This window comes from Tympanuchus pallidicinctus, unplaced genomic scaffold (assembly GCF_026119805.1).
Source record: "Tympanuchus pallidicinctus isolate F22 unplaced genomic scaffold, pur_lepc_1.0 scaffold3, whole genome shotgun sequence".
NCBI lineage: Eukaryota > Metazoa > Chordata > Aves > Galliformes > Phasianidae > Tympanuchus > Tympanuchus pallidicinctus.
In genome coordinates, this window is record NW_026294747.1 from 53,117,748 (window position 1) to 53,137,844 (window position 20,097).

Consider the following 20,097-nt stretch of genomic DNA (forward strand, 5'->3'; position numbering starts at 1 on the left):
TAACAAAATACGTAGACATCACTAGTACCGGGGATCATATAATAATGGGGTCGTACTCTGCTGAGTTGATAGCATTTGTGCGTGCTTCCTGCTTTCAGGCTTCATCACAACAAAACAGAAACATTGCAGGAAATTTCTAATTTGTGCAATAGGAAACGGTGTTCACTTAGCAAGATCTTGGGATTCTTACTGTCTTACTATTTGCATGTGTTGAGAGCAGCTGAAATCACCTGGAAAATCATCTCGGATTTGAAATTGCTTCTGTTTTGTTACTAAGGGTGTTCTTGATTACTCAGAGGTTTCTTTTAAATCTTAGTCCCCCTGCCTCCATATCCATTGCTCTGTTCTCTGTGTTTTCCCGCAGCAGCACCTGCACAGTCCCTGGTGTTAGACTGGAACTGTGTGCTTATCCTCTCCTGTTCAGGGGTGCTGTGCACTTGATTGAGATGGGATAACCACCGTGAGTGGTTTTGGCTGTAAGGGTGAGAACAATTCATAAATGCTTTTGGAAAACAGACCACGTGTATGTTTACTTACGGGGGTTGTTGACTTCAGCACGAGGTGGGTTGCACCTCAAACACGCAAGTTTCAGTTGTGCTCATAGTGTGTATTTACTTTCTTTTTCAAAGTGTTTTTGCCATGTCCGTCTTTCAGAATGGGGCTAATTGATGAACAGAAAGATCACAGGTGTCACAGATTAGAAACAAACCCTCTCTTTTATTGAATTTTATACCGTTACACAATCAAAAAGAAGTACAATCACAAGTATGTCAAAGTGTTTCGAGAGAAATACAATTGCAATAGGTTGTACTTGGTTCCAGAAAAGAATTCCATCAAAATATACCACTTTTTTTCATGAGAGAATACTGCAGTTATTCACAAAATCTACCATACTGTATAAATCCAGTAGCAAACTCTTAACTTTTTGGTAACTTGGCAAGCTTTGCTCAAGGTAAGCAGGGAAGCAGAAAGAAAATGACACCTCAGTTTTAAAACATGGATCAAAATCACAGTTCTCAACATCAGAGTTTTCCAGGGAGTCAAGCGTATTATGATTGCTAATGAAAGCTGGGTATTCAGCTCACGAGTTCCTATGACAATACTGGCCTTCCTACAGAGTATTCCTGGCCTGTGAAATGTTTGTTTTCATGCTGGATAATTGCAATCTGAACAATATCCATAAGTGCAGTGACATTTGGGTGAATTGTGCGTGCTGTTCAGTAGCAGCTAATCAGAGGGGATGGAGAACAGATGATTGACCTCAGGCCTATCCTCTAGCCTGCCTCCTGGATTTGTGGAAGGAAATAATTCATTCAGCAGTTTAACAACAGAGAAAGCCAGCCAACAGCTATCAGTGGAACAGCCCATGTTTCTGTCTTCAGCTACCTTTGTTTAGCTGTTTAAGAAGCTGTTTAAATAATGAATGTTTCTTCTAAATATGCAGTTATTAAACCTGTAATAATTTTTGATCCCTATACCTTTATTTCATTGCAAGCATGTAAAGCTTTAATTGTTCTTTCTGGCATCTGTCTTTCTAAAGTGATTCATAATTACTATCAGGGACTTTGTGCGTACAACAGGAATGGAAACTGTTAATATAAAATGTTTCTATAATACCAGAGGTTTTTCAAGATCAATATACAGTCTAAATCCATCTTACTGCATGGCAAAAGGTGTGGTAGGAAGTGTGCACTCTGGACTCCGGGCAACTTCAAGTATATTACACCTAAGCTGCTGGACAACCACTCAGTGAAGTGCATGGTTTGATTACTGCTGCAGTCCCGATGAGCTGCTGAAAGCAAAACTGTCTCTTAATTTGTGAAGCTCTTAATTTAGTATGTTTCATATGCAAAAGCAGGTACCACATCCAGCTGCAGTTCCTTCTTTACTACTGGTAAAGAGTAAGTGCTATAAGATAATGCCTCAACACTTAAAAAAAAACCAACTAAACTTATTCAAAATCATGAAGCAAATGTGTAGAAATAAATGTATACAAAAATCTTGTCCTCCAAAGGATTAGCATGAGGCTGGAGAGTCCTAAAATCTAAGGAAAGAAATGAAAGCAGCTACAATGACTGCTTCCAGGTTTAGCAAACACGCAGCAGCGTTTAGCACAGCTTTGAGCAGCCCGGAGCAGTTACTGTTACTTTTCCATGCTTTCTTCAGCATCTCTGAGAGCTGAAGAACCATTCCCAGTAACTACAGCACATCAGTCTTAGTTGTGAAAATGTAGGGAAGCTGTAACTTCCAGAATACAGCCATAGGGAGCAGGTCTTGATAATTACGGTTACAATAATTAGGGGTCAGTGGGAGGGGAAAAAAAGAGAACGCTTGAAATCTCAGGTCTAACTTTAAAAGTTAAGTTTTCAGGCTAAGACCTTTTCTTTTTTTTCCTCCAGTTGCCCGCAGTGCAAACAGCTGCACGTACTGCAGTTCAGTCTTATTTCATTCACTTCTACAAGCATAGTAAACAACATGCTGTGCTTGTTAGTACATGTGACAGAAAATGGGGAAGATCCTTAGGTGAAATAGTGCTCATTTAAACCCATGTCTGCTGGTGCCTTTCCTAAGCCTTTACCAGCTTCACTGTCACAGCTGCTACTGCTACTGGAGAAAGCACTGCCGTGGGAAGCACACCGCCACATCCAAGGGCTTCTGTGCAAACCCTTAATATCTACTAGGTGTGTGTATTCAAGATGTTCATTCTGCACTAATCCTGCAGTCCATGCTCATGCTTTCTCTCTCTATGCAACTTCTACTCAAACACACAACCAGATTTCACTACCAGTGCCTTATCTTTTAACAATGGTTCCATTTAGTTTCATTAGCACACTTGTGTCAGTTTGGAAAGTGCTCTTGCTTCTGTAGAACTGTAACAGTATTTTTAAAAAGCACGTGAAGCTTATTCACCATCACAGTGATTTTGAAGTACTCTACAGGAGGTCAATGAAACGAAAGATTCCAGAATAAATCGTGACATCCACACTTCATTTCTTACAGTGACGTAAGTTTCCTAAAATACTTTGTGAAGAATGCACAGAATATCTTGACCCTATTTACACATTACAAGGTTGTATCAATAGTATCAGGTTTTAGGACAGCAAAGTTACCGAGTCAACAGCACAACAACGTAGAACAACCCTTCTCTATCACAGAGTACCAGCTTCATTTCTCACTGCAATTTTAAGAAGTTCACCTTTAATTGATCCCTCGTGAATTTTACTTTTTCCTGCTTTCCAGTGTTACCTTGATAATGCTTCCAGAGACGAGCCTCTAAGCTGGTCTTAAGGAAAAAGTCTTTTTGCTCTGCCGTAACACATATGCTGTCTTCTCCCTTTCAAGTTTGCTAACTGGTGTGATAACAAGTGAAAAAATTGAACATCTTTGGCCGCCGGTAGTACAACACTGTGTAGGAGAATTTAGTACTGAATAGGCTCATAATTAAGTTGGAGATGGTACGATCAAAGAAGGAAGCTGTGATTTCCAATCAAGTCTAAGTTAAAAAGGGAACATGGATGAACAATAACCACTAACAAAAATATAAATTATCTCATTTTTCTCAGATAACACACTCCCCGAGGGGGCCTGGTCCACATATAGTTTATTGATGTAAGAAAACAATACAGTTAGTGTTAGATCCAACCACAAAGAGCAAAAGAACGAGCAAATGAAGGTTTTGTACAGTACATATAGGAAAATAAGATGTTTGTGACAACTATATATTTCTAAATAAAAAGGCTTCTAAATATATTCAAGTTATTGAAATCTACACGAAAATATACGGATGTTAATAGCAACAAGGTGCTTAAAACCAAAACATTAAAATATTGAGCAACTCAATGATGTACTAGATAAAACTGCTAACAATGCAAGATGGTTTACAATCTGCTTGAAATATCACCTATACCACACAGGGTAAGCTGAACATTTAGATTTAAGATCATACACAATATTAGCATTAACTTCAACAACTACAGGCAGGGATTTCTTTTAAGCTGGCAAAGTGACTACTTTAAGAACATCAAACTCTCTCTCTAAATTGAGAATGTACCCAAATAAAATGCTGCTAGCCCTTCCCAGATAAATCCTTTCCCTTCGACTAATCACACTCTGAAGTCAAAAGCATCAGACAGCATTTAAGAACAATTTATATTACAACGTGACTAAAATAATGACGTAATCCAGCTTTAAACATGATTTCGTAGGCAAACAAAAGATTCTTCTTAAAAACTAGTTTTTATAAATGCAGATATATTGCATGAGGAACTGCTGGTATTTTTTAAGAAAATATATTGTGCGATTGTGGCTACAATGCACTGCTGCAAAGCGTTGTTGTTTCTTATAAAAAAATATTAAAATTAAAAAAAAAAAACCAACGTACTCAAACATAAAGAGTAAGAGAGCACAAGTCTTCCAGCTACCTACAAAGGGCAGGATGGAAGTATTGCCAGTTTTTCACGTGCTGACGTTTTACTAATGATAGATTTTGGTGACCAACTCCCCAGCCAAAAAATAAATATATTTTTTAAATCAGGTGCATATTTCTAAGCTGCTATTGCAAGTGTGTTTTAAATGTAATGGACTTGAAGGTGTATGTACCAAAGAATTATAAAAATGCACTACGGTTTGAGTTATTGTTACATAAAGAATGTATTAAAAAGACTGTCAAAATAAGTAGAAAGGGATCAAAACTGAACTAACTGAATTAGTGCAGTACTGTAGCCAGGCTTCTAAAATCAGATATAGAAAATATAAATAGACTGCTTTAGGTGATGATTCACCAGTGTCCAAAAAAGGAACAACTACTGTGAAAGCTCAGTTAACTTGATCCAGAGCTCTGAGCAGTTCTTCACCCTGTAGCAGGTTTCTGTTGCCTTGTATGGGAGCATTTACTTCACAATCGTAACTCGTGAGTTGGGGTAGTCCACTCTCATCCATCGACTGCCCTAGAAGTTTACTCGCTATGTCTATAGAGGGAGGGGAAGGAAAAAAGTGCACTTTATTCACTTTCCTCCCAGATTTCTCAGGAATGAGATGAGCTTGGGTATGTTTGCATCAGTTTTCTTTCACAGCCCCTGCCCCCCTCTACGTACATTGTGTTGTAAGGATACTAACCAGTCGATAGTAGAATGATTGTCTTTTGCTCCACTCCGTTGTGCCCGTTGCTTTTGCACGCCTTTACGCGTTTCCAGGCCAGCGATGCGTTTCCTCCACGGTCACCTGTCTGCTGGAATAAAGACCCCTAGGAGAAAGTGAAACAGAAGCTTCTTTATTGAATAGTGCATCTTTCTGGCCTTCTGCATCCCTTTGCCAAACTAGGGGTCCCTATCGCTGATGTTGGCTTTATTACAGTTTACAGTGGATTTCATTCGGAACTGAGAGCAAATGTATTGCCAATATAGTAGCCTTAAAAATTAATTTTAAAAAAATGGGATCAGATTTCAAGAGGTTACTTCCCTTACACCAAATAATTACTGAATCCTGGTTATCACCAGATACCAGGCTCAGGGTTAACACGGGTACACATACACGCCCATTTGGTTACCACTGCTCTCGTGTGATAACTATCAGGATTCCACTGGAGTCTCTAGTGGTTTTCTGCACTGGCATTAGTAATGTAAACAGGAGAGTCAGGGCACCTCGCTCAGTGGATTTTATCTGTGTTTAAGTTGTAAATTCTGCTTGTGCACCAGTTGTTGACACCAAGCCATCCTATCTAAGGCTTAAGGGAATGCAGTCCTGAGCCATCCTATTACAGAACAGCTCCTTAGCACATTCTTTTGATGGCAGCATCCAAGATGTGGGGATCAGAAAGCTTTTAAAAGCTCCATATAATTAGGATTAGAAAAGGCCACCACTGAAACAAAGATGGGATGGAAGGAAAAAACACCATCTTAGTAACAAGGGTTGAATCTGCAAGATTTTGCCTTGTTAGTAACGCTGACTGTTGAGAAAGAGAAAAAAGTATTTAAGAATGCTGCCATTAAGGGACATGTTTTCAGGTTATTAAACATGCATGCAAGTCAAAGAGACAGTTGTATAACAGGAGTTAAACAACTCAGAAGCTGCATTTCATAGCAAGATAAGTCACTGGTATTGTTCCTGTTCTGGCTTTTGTTTTGTTTTCCTACTGAGAATGCATTACAGTCCTCCATATGAAGAAAGATACCTCACTTTTTTCTGCTTTAATTATTTGGATCATTATTTCATAATCTTACTGTAGCACACCTTGTCCTTGTCTAATTTTTTCATTTTCCAGAAAACCTGAAGTTGCATTTTGTCTTCAATTATTTTCACTCTTTGCAATAATTAATACTGCTGCCATTTAGCCAGGAAGTCATGGCAAGTTTTTGCACAGTCCTAAATTGCTATGTGATACAAGCCTGGATTTAATATAGTTTTTCTTCTGTACATTTGCAAGGCCTGGTTTGTACACTGAGAAATCCATTTTGGAGAGAGAAAGCAGACGACGAAAGTATTGTAACATTGTAACAATGTCACTAAGACCCCCACTGTGTGGAAAATTCAGCTTCTGACAGTGCAGAACTGTCAAAATATTTCTAGCTTACAGAGAAGTCTGTATTCGTTACAGTAGCTAATACAGAACTGCTAGTGTGCAGCTACTTTGAAATACGTATCAGCAACACAATAGCACAGCCATAGCACCGCTGCATGAGAAAGGCAACCAAAGGCAGTAAAACTTGTAGCAGAGCTGTGAATTCTAAAGAGCTACTGAAAGCAACAGAACAACGTGCATGAAAGTGCAAAGCATTTAGCAAATAAGATCAATAGCGTATGTTTGTTGTTTTGTTGTTGTTGTTTCTAAATCTGCTAACCCCATAGCAAAAAAAATAATAATAATAAATAAAGCTGTATTAATGCTTTCTCAGCTGTCACAGAGGACAGCAATGCTAAGGCTGCATACAGTGACTTCTCACATGAGTGAACCATTCAGAGGAAAAGTAACCCTGCCCTGTTAGACATGATGGATGACTACATCCAGGAGATGGACGGACTGCTACAGAAACAAAATGTGAAAAGCTACAATGCAGTAGAAAAAGACAAGAATTAATTATGTAGAAACTTAAGAGAAGTGGGAATTTGCAATGAAACCAAGAAGAGAGATGCAAATCATTGCAAAGCCCAAAATTTCAAACTACTAAAAAAAATGACATTAAGAATCAAAGATTATAGAGACAAAATACCCTTACAGAAGATAACAAACTGAACAGTGCCAGTCAAGTACAGAAGTCTTAGAATACCTACAGAGTTCCTTTTGAATAGCTTAGATGGACAACAATGCGGTACTCGCAGTCACAAACGAGAGAAAAACTCGTGGTACCAATGCAAGTTTGCTAGATTGTGTGAACTCACGTTCTGTGGTTCAGATGGTTTTGTTATCTGACCAAACTAAAAAAAGGAACCTCAGACTCAAGGAGAAATGAAAGAATAAGAGGTGTAAGAAGGCTGTCCAGTACTCATGAATATGAAAACTGAGTTTGAAAGCAGAAGTGAAGTAAATAGGACAATTTTGCCTTACATTTGTGCATTATTCTGCTAATGAAGCATGCCTCCTCGCATGTATGTTCACAGATATCTTCTATCTAATCAGAAATGCACTTAGGTACAGAGGGCACTTTGAAACAACCGACAGTAAAAGAACTAAAACAGTGTTTGCATAGACGAGGGAATTTCATGCCCAAACAGTTATTTTTGATCCCAGGATTCCATTGCACACCAACAGCTAAACTCTGGAGTCTGCACTGAAGCCTCATGTCAGAAATGGCAAGGTTAAAAGTGAATATGTTAAAACGGTAAAACAAAACTCACAATTCCAACTGCCTGAAAAAGTGAACCATCATGTTCCATTTTTCGTTTTCTCTGAGCATTATGCAAAGCTAGCATCTTTGGATTTAGTTCTTCATCCATTGCAGTAGATCTAAGAAAAATTGATTCAGGCTGTTAAGAGGATTCTACTGTTCTCGAGCCATTCTTCTTTTGTGGACAAATACAATATGACAGAACTGAATTTAAGAACCATACTAGTATTGTTTAGTAACTGTCTAATTTAAACAATTATTGCCTAGGAGCATAGAAAATGTTAGCATTTAATCTTTGTATGGAGCTCAGAATGAGTTTTAGCAAAAAAAAAAAAAAAAGTATGTAAAAAAAAAAACACCAAAAAAAACCAAAGCATAATGTTTAATAATTCATTTTCTATAGAAAGGAGGGGGGGAAGGTTGAGGAAAAGTCTTCTGAGTATTTGTGTACAAATTTTGTGTTAAAGGTCTGGTGTTCTGATTTTGTAGAATTTTGTCGTCATAAATATCTGCTACATATGCCACAGTCCATCATCATGAATTACAGCCAATTTTAAAAGCAGTGCATGTAGCACAGACTGCAGGTGCCTCTTACCTCAAAAAAGTAGACAAGAAGAGCATCAGAAATGCTGTGTAGGTATAACTACCTGCTTAGTGCCTGCTGCAGTCTTTTTAAGTGGCTATACATCACATACAAGAGCAGAACAAAACTGTGAACACAGCTGGCACGTAGGAGCTGCCTATTGCATGAGATGTTTATGTAAGGGCTACTGCAAAAAAGCTGCTGAGAAATTAGAGAAGCTTACTATATAAAAAACTGGTCTGGATTTAAATTTTAATTTCTACTTTGATGTAGAACGTTGCAGATAATGTACATCAGTTGCAGTATTTCAAAGTGTATCACGTCTAATCTCTGGAATAAATACTGGGGCTTGAGCTTCACATTTGAAATACCTTTTGTTCAGCGTGACTGTTATCAAACTGGGTGCTCCTGGACAAGATTTTTCTGTCTGTTCCAATGTTCCTTTTCCTGCTCTGATTGGAGATGCAGTTCGACTCCTGTTCCCACTGTAAGGTGATGCTGGGGCACTACTCGTGTCGTTTATTACGTGGACAGGAGATGATGGAACCATTAGTGCTTTCACATCATCCACACGTTCTGCCACTGGTTTTATTTCATCAGCAGCAGTTGATGGTGTCTGAGTCTGCTGAAGTATGGTAATGGTGGCTGCATTTTGAGAGCCAGAAGAACTGCTTTCCAGTGGAGATAGCTGATCAAAGGAGCGTAGCTGGAAGTCATCATCCATTGGGATGTAAGGAGCCAACATTTCCAAGTCTAAATCAGTCTCCTGGAGAACATAAGAAGTAAAACTTATATCAGAACATCTCAGTTATGACTTCGTGGCTCTGCTAAGCCTCTTCCTTTTACCAAACCCTCAAAGTAACTCTGCGCAATTTATTTTTAATAAAGCACTGTGTAAAAGAATAAGGTTGCTGGAAGCATTTAACAAAATGAGAAGCACGCTGAGAGCACTAAGATGATACAGAATTTCAAGTTTATGTACATTACCTGAGTGGAGAATGGATTTTTTGCTTCTGTATCTATTGCAAAGAGCTTCTCCACTAATTCCAGTTTGAATTCATTAGCCATGTCATTATCCACATCAAAGCAATAGTCATTGGGACTACTGGGCTGTGAAAACATTTTGAGTGCAGTTTTAACTTTCTATCGTTACGTTATTTTGCATCGTATCTACAGACTCTCTGAAAAATGTGTGAATGCCAAAACTAATTCCAATCTATGGCTGCACAAAACTGAAATGGGAAAGGAAAACATATACGTTTATTTACCCATTTGGGAAGCACTGGATGAGTTAGAACCCAGAAGTAGCCTATGCAGTAATTTTCTGTAGCTAATTTGGTGTTTACAGAAGCCAGCTCTGAATCATCCTTTTCTGGAAAGACCTACCTTAAGCTCTTCTTTTCTATCACACGTACATATTTGCAAGACTCAGTTCCATGAAAAGTTAATTCTCCCTGTGAAAATGTATTTTTCCTTAGAGTATGAGCATAACTAAGGCACAACCTAGAAATAATTTTGAATTCATGCCTTGGGCGCATCTTTAACTAGATATGCTCTACAAGCCTCAACACAGCACATACATTTTAATGACAGTGTATCCAAATTACATAACTAACCTCAGGTGAACTTTGGCTGGTACTTGCATCAGAAGGGCTGGTTGGTTGCTCTTGCACCTGAGGCATGGTAAAAGAAAGTTCGAGTGTCTCTGTGTTTGGCTCCAGCTTTGATACAACTTCTCTATTGAGTGCAGGATCAGCATTGCTACGAAGTGGCTTTGTAGTTTCAGAGGCAGGCAGTGGGGACATTGCCATATTTATATTCTGCAATTTCTCACTGGATGAGGGGAGCATTACATCGTTATACAAAGGAACTTCATCACATTGTTGTTCATCAGACTCTATAAAAATTAAAAGAGACCATCAACCTAAGTAACAAATACTAAGTGTGTCTACGGACCTCATTACATTTTAACGCTAGGCAAGTGAGAGTGGGAAGTTATTTTCCAGAGTTTACTGTGAAATACTAAACTTTACTGATTAGCATGCTCTCCAATTTAAACACACACCCACCATTGCTGCTGAAATCTAGGGAGATAATTGTGTCTCCAGCAGCTGGAGCCAGCACAGTTAAAGCATCTGGTTCCTGCTTAAGTTTTTCAAAAAGGCTGTTGGTATCATCCAGGTCATCTTTGCTGAATATTTTCATTTCAGGAGACTCCACTGGTTTCAGCATACACTCAGTTTGTCCAAGGGAAAATATCAAGTCCTTCTGAACAATTCCACTGCCAGACAGAAAGGAAGATGATTAAAAACCAGCTGAAATTTGGCCTTCACAATTTTCTAAGTTGCAAGCGATTACAAACAAGAATTGTTTCCTCAAATGTAACAGATTAAATCTGGTGTCATAAAAGGTAACAGATAGAGATACTACTTCCATGAAAGCATCGAGAGAGTCAGAAAAGCAAGTAAGGCAAGCTTTGGGGATTTCCTTAAAAGTCTTCTGTTAAATGAGTGTACTATATCTTGATGGATGGATACTGGTGCATTCACTGAAACTGTGAAAAAATAACTTAGGACTGTTTCACAGTTGCAGAAAAGTCCTTAAGTTGAACCTTTCAGTAAAAAGAATTCTAAGGAAGAAAAAGATTAATTAGGAAACCACTATAGCTGCTCTGACTCCATCACTAAGAATTACAAGCAAATATAACTGTTCCAGATGTTGTCAAAAATTAGATAAATGTCTGCAATGCACAAGTTCTGAAATGCTTCTACCATGATAATCCAAAACACTTTGGTCCTATACTCGTTTGCCTGCAGAGATCTCCCCATTGATATCACTACATCAAAGAAGTGGTTGTCTTTTTTAAATCCTGATTCTATGACTAGCAGTATTCTAAGTAAAAATCTAATTGGTAGGAAAAACAGTTAGCAGTGTAGCATATTGAATAGGGACCGAATTCTCAGCAAGTCAAAGATGTAATCAGAATCTGACTCAAAAAAATCACGACAGAAACAGCAATTCCTACTCAACTTACCTCAACACATAGTTTACACATACTATGCACTGTGGCTGAGAATTCTTAGTGTTGTATATAACAGTTGCTTGAGTTTCAACCCAGACGTAGCCACCTTGCTTAGCAAGCATTCTGTATTGTCCCGTTGTCACCTGCCCTTTTGTGAACACTAAAAACAGAATGGACATCAACCTTAATTACAGGCAGAAAAAAAAAAAAAAAAAATCAGTTTTCAAAGCTAGGTATTCTCTGCAGATTCACATCTGCAATTAAAAGGAAAACCCTTGTTACTCTGTTATTCTATACTCTCTCATATTTTGTACTTCGGGAGCTTTAAATACATCTTTGTCACTTACTATCATGGTGTGTTTTGGTCAGATGATCAGAATCCAGCGCGTGATAGTACTCATAGATTGAACGACCCAGGAGTTCCTCTGGCTCGTATCCCATCAGCTCTGTAATTCTTTAAAACAAGAGAGTATTTGCTAAGCAGACATTGAGCAGCACATGGAGCCACAGAGGACTGAAGAATCTCTTCCACAAACTTTACCAGCAACGCTGGTTTACTGTGAGTTTGCTTTTTTTTCCTAATGCTTCTTTAATAAGATACAAGACATTTCAGCAGCCATGGGATTTTACTTCTCATTGAATATTTATAAAGCATGTCCTGTGATGGACAGGATTAAATAAATCCCTGCTTTTTAGACGTTATTGCTTAAAAGTAGACAAGCTACTTACAGACTAGAATATCCAGCTTACACAAATAAGAATACAATAAAATAAAGACATGCTTTAACAGTTTTAACCATGCAACTAAGACAAATTATTAATCAGATTTATTCTCACCGTTGGCTTTCAAAGAAAACAGTATTTTCTTCAGCCCCTAGAGGGCAGAGCTAACTAGGAGAAAGCGCTCATCCAGCCCTGCCCTATACACATCACCACCACGTAAAGCATTTTATGTACCACCACTGGCTTAGAAAGGTAAAGTTACTGCACAGAGTAAAAAGTAACCTGCATTAATGTACTTTTGTATCTAACTGCAGTCACTGATTAGAAATTCGTTTTTATATTTTAAAAAAATAATAATCTTAGCAGGCAGTAACAAATAGAACCCAATTAAAAAAAAATAGGCCAGTGATTTCCTTCACATCTGTTTTTTGTACAAATTTATCAAGCATGAGCTTCCAAAGGATAGTAAGATGAGCATTAGACTACATCAGTGACATATTATGTACCATAATACAAAATCTCATTCTCAACTACAGATGCATTGCATTAAAAGTAGAACAAAGCCTTTTTTTTTTTTTTTCCTGACTGGAAAAATCAGATGCTGATCTGACAAAACAGTGGGGAAGCAGTAAAATGTGCCTGACATTATATATGTACTCCTTTTGGTCTATAAACTGCACCATCATCTCCAGCCACCCTCAAATCCTTTCCATTTTCTCAGCATCCAGAAAAATCTTCTCATTTCAATGGAATTGTTGCCACAACACTAAAGGCCAGTTTGAACAGGCAGTTAACTGAGGAATTACTCACAAGTAATAACCCTACACCCTCCTTAGACTTAAGAGTTTGGCTTTTAATACAACATCCTGATCAGTCAGTGTAAAAGCCAAAGCATCTCACTGACAACTCCGTTTTGCAGATAATCACGTTACCCAGTGAGCCTGTAAAAGCACGAGGCCCACGTTAGCCAACACACACAACCTCTGCAAATCATTCATTCACATGAATGCAGCTGTTAAGAACAGAATGTATTTTACCTTTCATCACAATAGGAGAATTTCATATCGAGACTGTGACGACTGAGGAACGTTTTACTGTCCAAGGGGACCTCAATGTTGGATGGGTGAGGAATGGGTTCACATATCAGCACCAAGCACGTCATGGGAGGCTTCTTGTAGCCACAGTGAGTTTGATTATTGCACGTGTCATATACACGTATGTGTCCAGTGCAGTGCAGTACCTGTGGGACAGTTACACTTACAAAGAGACCAGACTGCTTTCTGTCAGGCAACACAGACGCACTTCCATTAGTGCACACAGAGTGAAGCACCCCCCTCCACACCTCTCTACACTTAGTGTTATCAACGGCAGGAACACAATAGTGCTTTCAAACTGATTGTTAAAATACAGCCAGTTCTCCTCATCTTACACAGGCTGTTAGTGCATTCGCTGCCAGCTCCCTCCTCTCTTGTGTCTGCAGAAGCAATGCCAGAAGTTTCTGCTTTCCTGTCAATTTCTTTCAAAGTTAAATTCATTACACTGGAAACAACTGCCTCAGCAACAGGCATCCTACTATGTCGACCTGAGAGTTATGCTGATAGTGTCAGCCTCCATTTTAGATCATCTGCAGAAGTGATGTTAGAAGAAGAAATACGTTCTTCAAAAGATGAGAAGGTTGCATTTTTTGATTTTCCCCTTTTAAAAAAAGAAATCTGAAGTAGAAATTGTTCACATACATCAAAAAAGAAAGAAGTTATTTGATCAAGAGCAACTAAGCTCAAGTTAAAAAGAATATTTTTAACTGTAATGCCACTCCATACAATAAAAGGCTGCCTAAAGGAAAAAAATGAAAATGCATTCATCTCAGACACTTAACAGACTGGGCTCTTTTAGCTCCAGTTATTACAAAAGGAATAGCCAGCAACTTCAGAAAGAACAACACACGAGTCCTTCAGAGGAACCTCAACCATCAGATTTACAAAGCTGAACCAAAAGGAATGGAGTATCAGTATAGAAGGCGTCAGGCAGTTTTCCCTCAGAGGAGGCGGCTTTACGCAAGAGTTTAGCAAATAGAATTTCTAACAAACGAATAACCTCTAATTTAAAATGGAGAATTAAAGAGTTTTGAAAAACTAATTTTAAGCATTGTTTCAGTTACCTCCCTGATGTATTCTGCATTAAAATTCAGCATATTGAAGCATGATGGTTAAATTAAATACTTACTGAAACTCAACCTCAAGTTACATGAAGTGAAAAATGTTGAAATACAGTAAGTTCTGACATCTGAAGAGGAAGCTGCCAACCCATCCAAGTAGCCCTTTGCATTCATTACCTTCCACGTAGCAGACTTTATATTCACTGTTCTTCCCCTGCTGGTCAGTGTACACTTCATTCTGAGAAAGAAGCTGCGCTCCGTGTTTTGCTCTTTGCCCTTTTTCACAGGACCTAGCAAAAGGAAATAGTAACCAGTTCTTGAGCTCATGGATCATCTTCTGAATGCATTAAAATAAAACAAAACCACAACTCAACTACTTGTGTAGTAGAACTAAAGAAAAATAAAGACTGAAAACTAGCAGCGCTTACAATTAACAAAGCTTTTCAGCAGGGGTTTTGCTGTGAAATAAAGAAAAAAAAAGAAGTTTTAATGTTTTAACACCACTGTTATACTTGTAGTCAACTTGACAATCCCAGATTTCAGGAAAAAGATGACTGGTGGAAAATGTAATATATTTTAAAACTGATAGGAGTCAAGAAAAGCATATGCAGGAGAAGCGCTTTGGGCTGATTTGCATTAAAACAGAACTCTTGGGTGCATAGGGCCCATATCTGTTCAGGACTACAGTATTTTAAGTCTTTAAATTGTGAATTAATAGCTCAGCTGTTCAAACGCTTCTGAGTATTTCCATGGTGATTTGCAGACACCAGGTTTTTAAACATGCTATTTGCATTCTTGAAAAAAGTCAAGAAATTCTGATACAAATTCATATCAGCAGTGTTAACTTTTTTAGTCTTGCTTGCTAGCAGCAGGCTCTAGATTTTTTTTCTTTTTTTCTTTTTTCCCCCTTTACAGGGGACAACCTTCCAAAGTCAATTACTAGTTCAGCTATTCAAAAACCAAACAGCCTAATTTGGGCACAGAAAACATACTGATCCTATCAGGAATGCTGCAAGCAGCTCAGCTGTGTGCAGACAAGGGCAATAAAGCACCCAGGGCAAGGAGGTGTGGAACAAAGCAATCTCACAGAGGGATGCTTAGAGTGGGGACCAAATTAAGATACAGCACAGAAGTTCAGAACACGTGAGCTTGCTTCTGATCTGAGCTTATATAATGGTTTGATTGTCCCCACGACCAGCAGTTGCAATGAAATTAGTCTTGGTAGTCTGAACTACCAGCTTGACAGAGATTATCAGAAAAAAAATACACTACAGATAACAGCCAGCACACTGCTTTGTCTATTGCTTGCAGATGCAAAAACTAATGGGGACGAGCCTACTGTATGCTGCATTAGAACATCCTTAAAAGGAGGGGGAAAAAAGTAATGCAGAGTTCAGAGAAATAACCATAGCTTATTTTGTGCTGTGCTTTTAGAGGAGCAAAACCAATCTAGATATTCCTAGCTGAAGATCAAAATGTCATTGTTCCTAAATGCTGATGCTGAGGGCTCTGCTTTAAGAAGCAGCTGTAAAAGATGGAGGAATTTTCTCAAGTCTCGGTCAGCACTGGACATTATTTTTATAACAGCCAGCTAGGAAAGTTAAAATGCAACCTCCCAACACATCAGAATGTAGTTCAGTTTCTGCCAATCAGAGCTGTATTCGCTTGCACCTGCACAGTCCCCAAGAGGATTATTTAACACTCAAATCAAAATAATTCCACTGATGTAAGAGGTGCAGTAAAATGCAACTTGGGAATACTATTAAATATAAAAATGTATTATTAGTGCAATGTAGACTTTTGTCTGCTAGTTTCATTTGCAAAACAGATTTTGTAATAATGCTTTCCAGACACCGTATTCCAGTCTGGTCAATTTAGACATGCTACAGTTCATCTGCATGAAACTCACTATGTTTATGCTTCTGCACCACACCAGCTTTCACACCACTTTAGTGTAATAATGCATCCCTCCAGAAGGCAGGGAGGATGTCTGATATAGCTTTACAGCTATGCTTCAGTATTAGGAGCAGAGAAGATTAGAGAATGCTTACAAAATCAAAGCCAGGGCCCCTACCACAGTGATACAGTACCTAGTCACTTCTGCTAAACTAAGCAGAATTACAGTGATACAAGAAAATAGAGGTCAGTCCTAACAGTGTGGTAATTAATCACTATCTAGATTTGAAGTTCATATAACCCTCTTGTTTGATGAAAAAGGAATTAGAGAGGTCCAATTCTAGATTTACTACGACCAAGTAAAGAAGATCTGTTTGGAGGCATGCATGTTGCCAAGTCTTTACAGTCATTAACAAACCTTCAGAAGACTTAAAGGCAGTAATTCATGGGCATTTGCTAAATCCCAAAGCGTACAGCATATGTGAATACAGTGTTCTATTCCCTTACATGGAGAAATAAAAAGTCTGAAATCTGAAAAGATACCAATTTCATGCACCAATTAAAAGGTGCAGTGAAGCATAAATCCCAAGCCCAGAATTAACAGTTGCTTTATGGGGCTTTCCAAGTGTTCTTTTCTATTCTTACCCAAGGAAAGAGCATTTGATATCTGTAAGACCACTACCCAATTAGTTTTTTCTGTGTCCTCACCATCTCTACACACTGAATCTTGCACCACAAGTTTCTGAAAGAAACCATTTGCTTTTAAGTTGTCCTGTATGGGCTATCTGGGACCAAGACAGACATACCAACTCAATGTCTTTGTATTTTTCTACAGCAATCATTCCATATCATTCTCACCCAACTTTCATCTAAACTCATTTCATTTCTGTAAGCATGCTAATTCTTTCAACCCTCAATAATTTCAGTCATTAATTTTTAGATTAAAGAGTGCTAATGAAGTCTCGTGTCACCTACAATTAGAATATTTCCAAAACATTCTGGCTGTATCTGTTAGTATCTCTGGAAGACTAACTTTGCGGTCTGAGCAGAAAAACATACCAATTTGTTCTCTCTATGCCTTTATCTGGAAGATATCCATCTATTGTAGTGCCAAGAGAAACTATCCAAAAGTAAATTAGAAATTGTTTTTTCTTCTCACCATTTCTGTGTGTAAGCATTTCTCTCAGCTCTTCATGGTCACATGGATGAGTGAAATCAAATACACTGTGTCCCGTCAAATCGAACTGCAAAATAAGAGGTACAGGGTGTCTCACTTGATACATACACAAGTGCAACAACTTTTTACAGAAACGAAACACTCTTAGGAAATGTCAGTATTTCACCTGAGTGAGTCCCATACACTTGTTCACGTTTTCAGACATGTAAATCATGTCCCCATCCTCAGAAAGCACCATAACAAATCCATCAAGAGCTTTTAAGTAGAAACAGTTCAGTTCCTTCTCCATTTTGGCTTCTGTCTCTAGCTCACCTACAAGAAACCATGAATTTTTATTAAAGTAAATATCAGTCTTTCTTCACTTGTCATCAAAAATGACTTCTGGCACCAGTCTGCAAGGAGCCAGTCTTGCAGGACCGTTCAAAAGCAGTATCATTGGCTTATCTAAGCGATCAGTTAAATTCAAGGTCTACTAATGGTATCACGAATCTCAAAAAATCAGAGTGAGATTGCTTTCACACATCCACCGGTAAGCTTTCTACCTTAAGGAAAGTCTACCTGACAACAATACTATTGATTTCTTTTAAACTACTCACTGGTTTCAGAACTACCTTCTCCCTCAATATAGGTCCAGCCCCTCTCCAGGCTGTGCACTTACCAGCATCCAGCAGCTTCCTCATGCGCAGGTAGCTGATGGTCAGCCTCATAATGGAGGCCTTGTCGAGGTGGGCACTCACAGTGTGCGGAAGGGGCAGCTGATGAGCAAGTTCATAGAACACTTCTGATTCCTTGCTTCTTCGGCATCTAGCTGCATCTCTTGACTTCTCTTTCCTGCGTTCAGAACTAATCCTGCATTAAAAAGGGTTGGGATCAATATAAAAGCTACAAAACTCTCTTAAGTAAAGATGTCAAACGCTCCAAGCTGCCCCGTAGCCAATTAACCAGTTCCTGCAGTTGAATAACTTCAGACTTCAATTTTCACGTTTAAATGCTATTCTGTGTATTCAGTTCTGCTGCCGGAATCAGTTGCAGAACCATGAAAAGTCAGTTCTTCAGAACAGTTCTTTCAGTCCTTATTTGAACACTGACTTCCACCTCTCTAGCCTCCAAAACCTGTTTCCCCCCAGCCCCTACAGTCTCCCAAAAATGCTACAGCTGATTATCTCTAGCAATACCATTTACACTCTTCAAGCTCTTCCCTTTATACCACCTCATTCCTCACATGCTAAAGCCATCATCCTTACAAAGCCTGCCAAACAGGTCAGATAAGCAAATTTACTATGAGGTGCCCTGCTTTTCAAGTGTTTGGAAAAGTCCCTTTCCCATTTCTCTTTTCCCAGTGAATCCTCTTCCATTGCCTCCCCCAGAACACATCAAGTAAAGGAGAGCTCGCTAGCAGCAGGCATAAAAACAACCATGATCCTCAGCCATTCGATAATGCCAATAATCATCCCTTCTCCCTGTACCTACACCAGTGGAAATTGGGTCACTGCAGTTAAATGTGCTTTTATTTTTAAATGGACTATGGAAAGTAATACATTACGCTTTTGCATTGTGTGTATACACACACATTCACCTTTTGAAGGCATCTTGCCTTCTTTTTGCATGTAATGGAGATATCACAGCTGTACTGATCAGTAGATCTTTTTTCCATTTACTTGCATGAAAGATAAATGTATCTCTATAAATACGGTTGTTATAATTCAAAGCATGTGCCTTTGAAGGTAATCAAGAAGAGACCAAGTGTTACTAGTTGAAGATGGCAGAAAATAGACCTTTGTTATATTGTATTATATTTGCTACCAACAGTTGAGGAATGACACGTTTCTAATTTCAGTAGGCCGTTACCAAGTCATCTTTGCTATGTCTGTGGATCTGTGCAAAAATAATGTAACTTTTTAATTAGCACATCATCTTATGAGAGGTACTGTGAGTGACAGAAGACAGTGACTCACAAGCTGATATTACCAGGGAAATAAGGAACCAGATTCAATGGAAGCAGTTAAATATATACATAAATCATGTGCTGCTTGCAACAGCCAGAGAACCTGCTTAGTTTGTGCAGAAATATCCAAGTGATCGTGCTTTCAGGGCTGACCTTGCAAGCGTGACTGCCTTGAAATATTAAGGAAGCCCAAAGAGTTGTTTTAAAGACCAAGTAAGCCATCAGAATTCCTTGTGAAATTAACTTGATGTTTTTCCATCAAATTGAGACCATCTGATAATTAACTTGTGATTATCTTAGTAAGGATTCCTGACGCACTGAGTCCATCAGTTTCTGTGACCATAGCTCGTGTTTCTCAGAAGTGCAGCACGAAGTCACTGGTGATCTCTCTTATCTTGCAGATCTCTCTGCATTCGGTCTCAACCTGAAGACTGAGAAATGGATATCTTGGCCTAAGAATCCGGAGGCCCTGGACATACAGGTATATCCTGAAAGTCACTACGAGAAGCCTGAGCTTTAATGGTACTGAAAAAATACTTCAGCTGTTTAAAACCGAATGGATTAAACATTTCTTACTGAAGTCAGGCCTCAAGTATCTTTTCTCTCAGTGGAAAACTAAGGGTGGAGGTGAAAAACCACTCCCAACTCTGTCCTTTTTCTATGACCACAGGTTTTGCCTCTGACAAAAGTAATACAGGTAATTGTGCTTACTAAAACAGTTTCACCTTTACACTTGATTTTTCTTTGTTAGCTACTCATTCAAGATCCCTTCACTT

At 38.6% G+C, this 20,097-nt stretch overlaps 1 protein-coding gene across 5 annotated transcripts in view; it reads right to left on the minus strand.

Moving 5' to 3' along the window:
- Window positions 1–697: 697 nt before the first annotated feature.
- HIF1A (hypoxia inducible factor 1 subunit alpha) overlaps window positions 698–20,097 on the minus strand; it is a 30,623-nt gene continuing 11,223 nt past the window's right edge. For 2 of the 5 annotated variants that reach the window (XM_052696098.1, XM_052696099.1), the window contains exons 2-15: window positions 18,035–18,225; window positions 17,543–17,688; window positions 17,359–17,443; window positions 14,481–14,593; window positions 13,186–13,388; window positions 11,773–11,879; window positions 11,438–11,585; window positions 10,473–10,684; window positions 10,020–10,300; window positions 9,391–9,513; window positions 8,775–9,169; window positions 7,831–7,939; window positions 5,116–5,242; window positions 698–4,967 (exon numbers count right to left, since the gene is read on the minus strand). In XM_052696098.1, the coding sequence (XP_052552058.1) occupies window positions 4,816–4,967; window positions 5,116–5,242; window positions 7,831–7,939; window positions 8,775–9,169; window positions 9,391–9,513; window positions 10,020–10,300; window positions 10,473–10,684; window positions 11,438–11,585; window positions 11,773–11,879; window positions 13,186–13,388; window positions 14,481–14,593; window positions 17,359–17,443; window positions 17,543–17,688; window positions 18,035–18,225 (2,392 nt within the window). In that variant the 3' untranslated portion in view covers window positions 698–4,815. Of the gene's footprint in view, window positions 5,243–7,830; window positions 7,940–8,774; window positions 9,170–9,390; window positions 9,514–10,019; window positions 10,301–10,472; window positions 10,685–11,437; window positions 11,586–11,772; window positions 11,880–13,185; window positions 13,389–14,480; window positions 14,594–17,358; window positions 17,444–17,542; window positions 17,689–18,034; window positions 18,226–20,097 lie in introns of all 5 variants that reach the window. The other 3 variants (XM_052696100.1, XR_008209622.1, XM_052696101.1) reach the window with 3 other exon arrangements.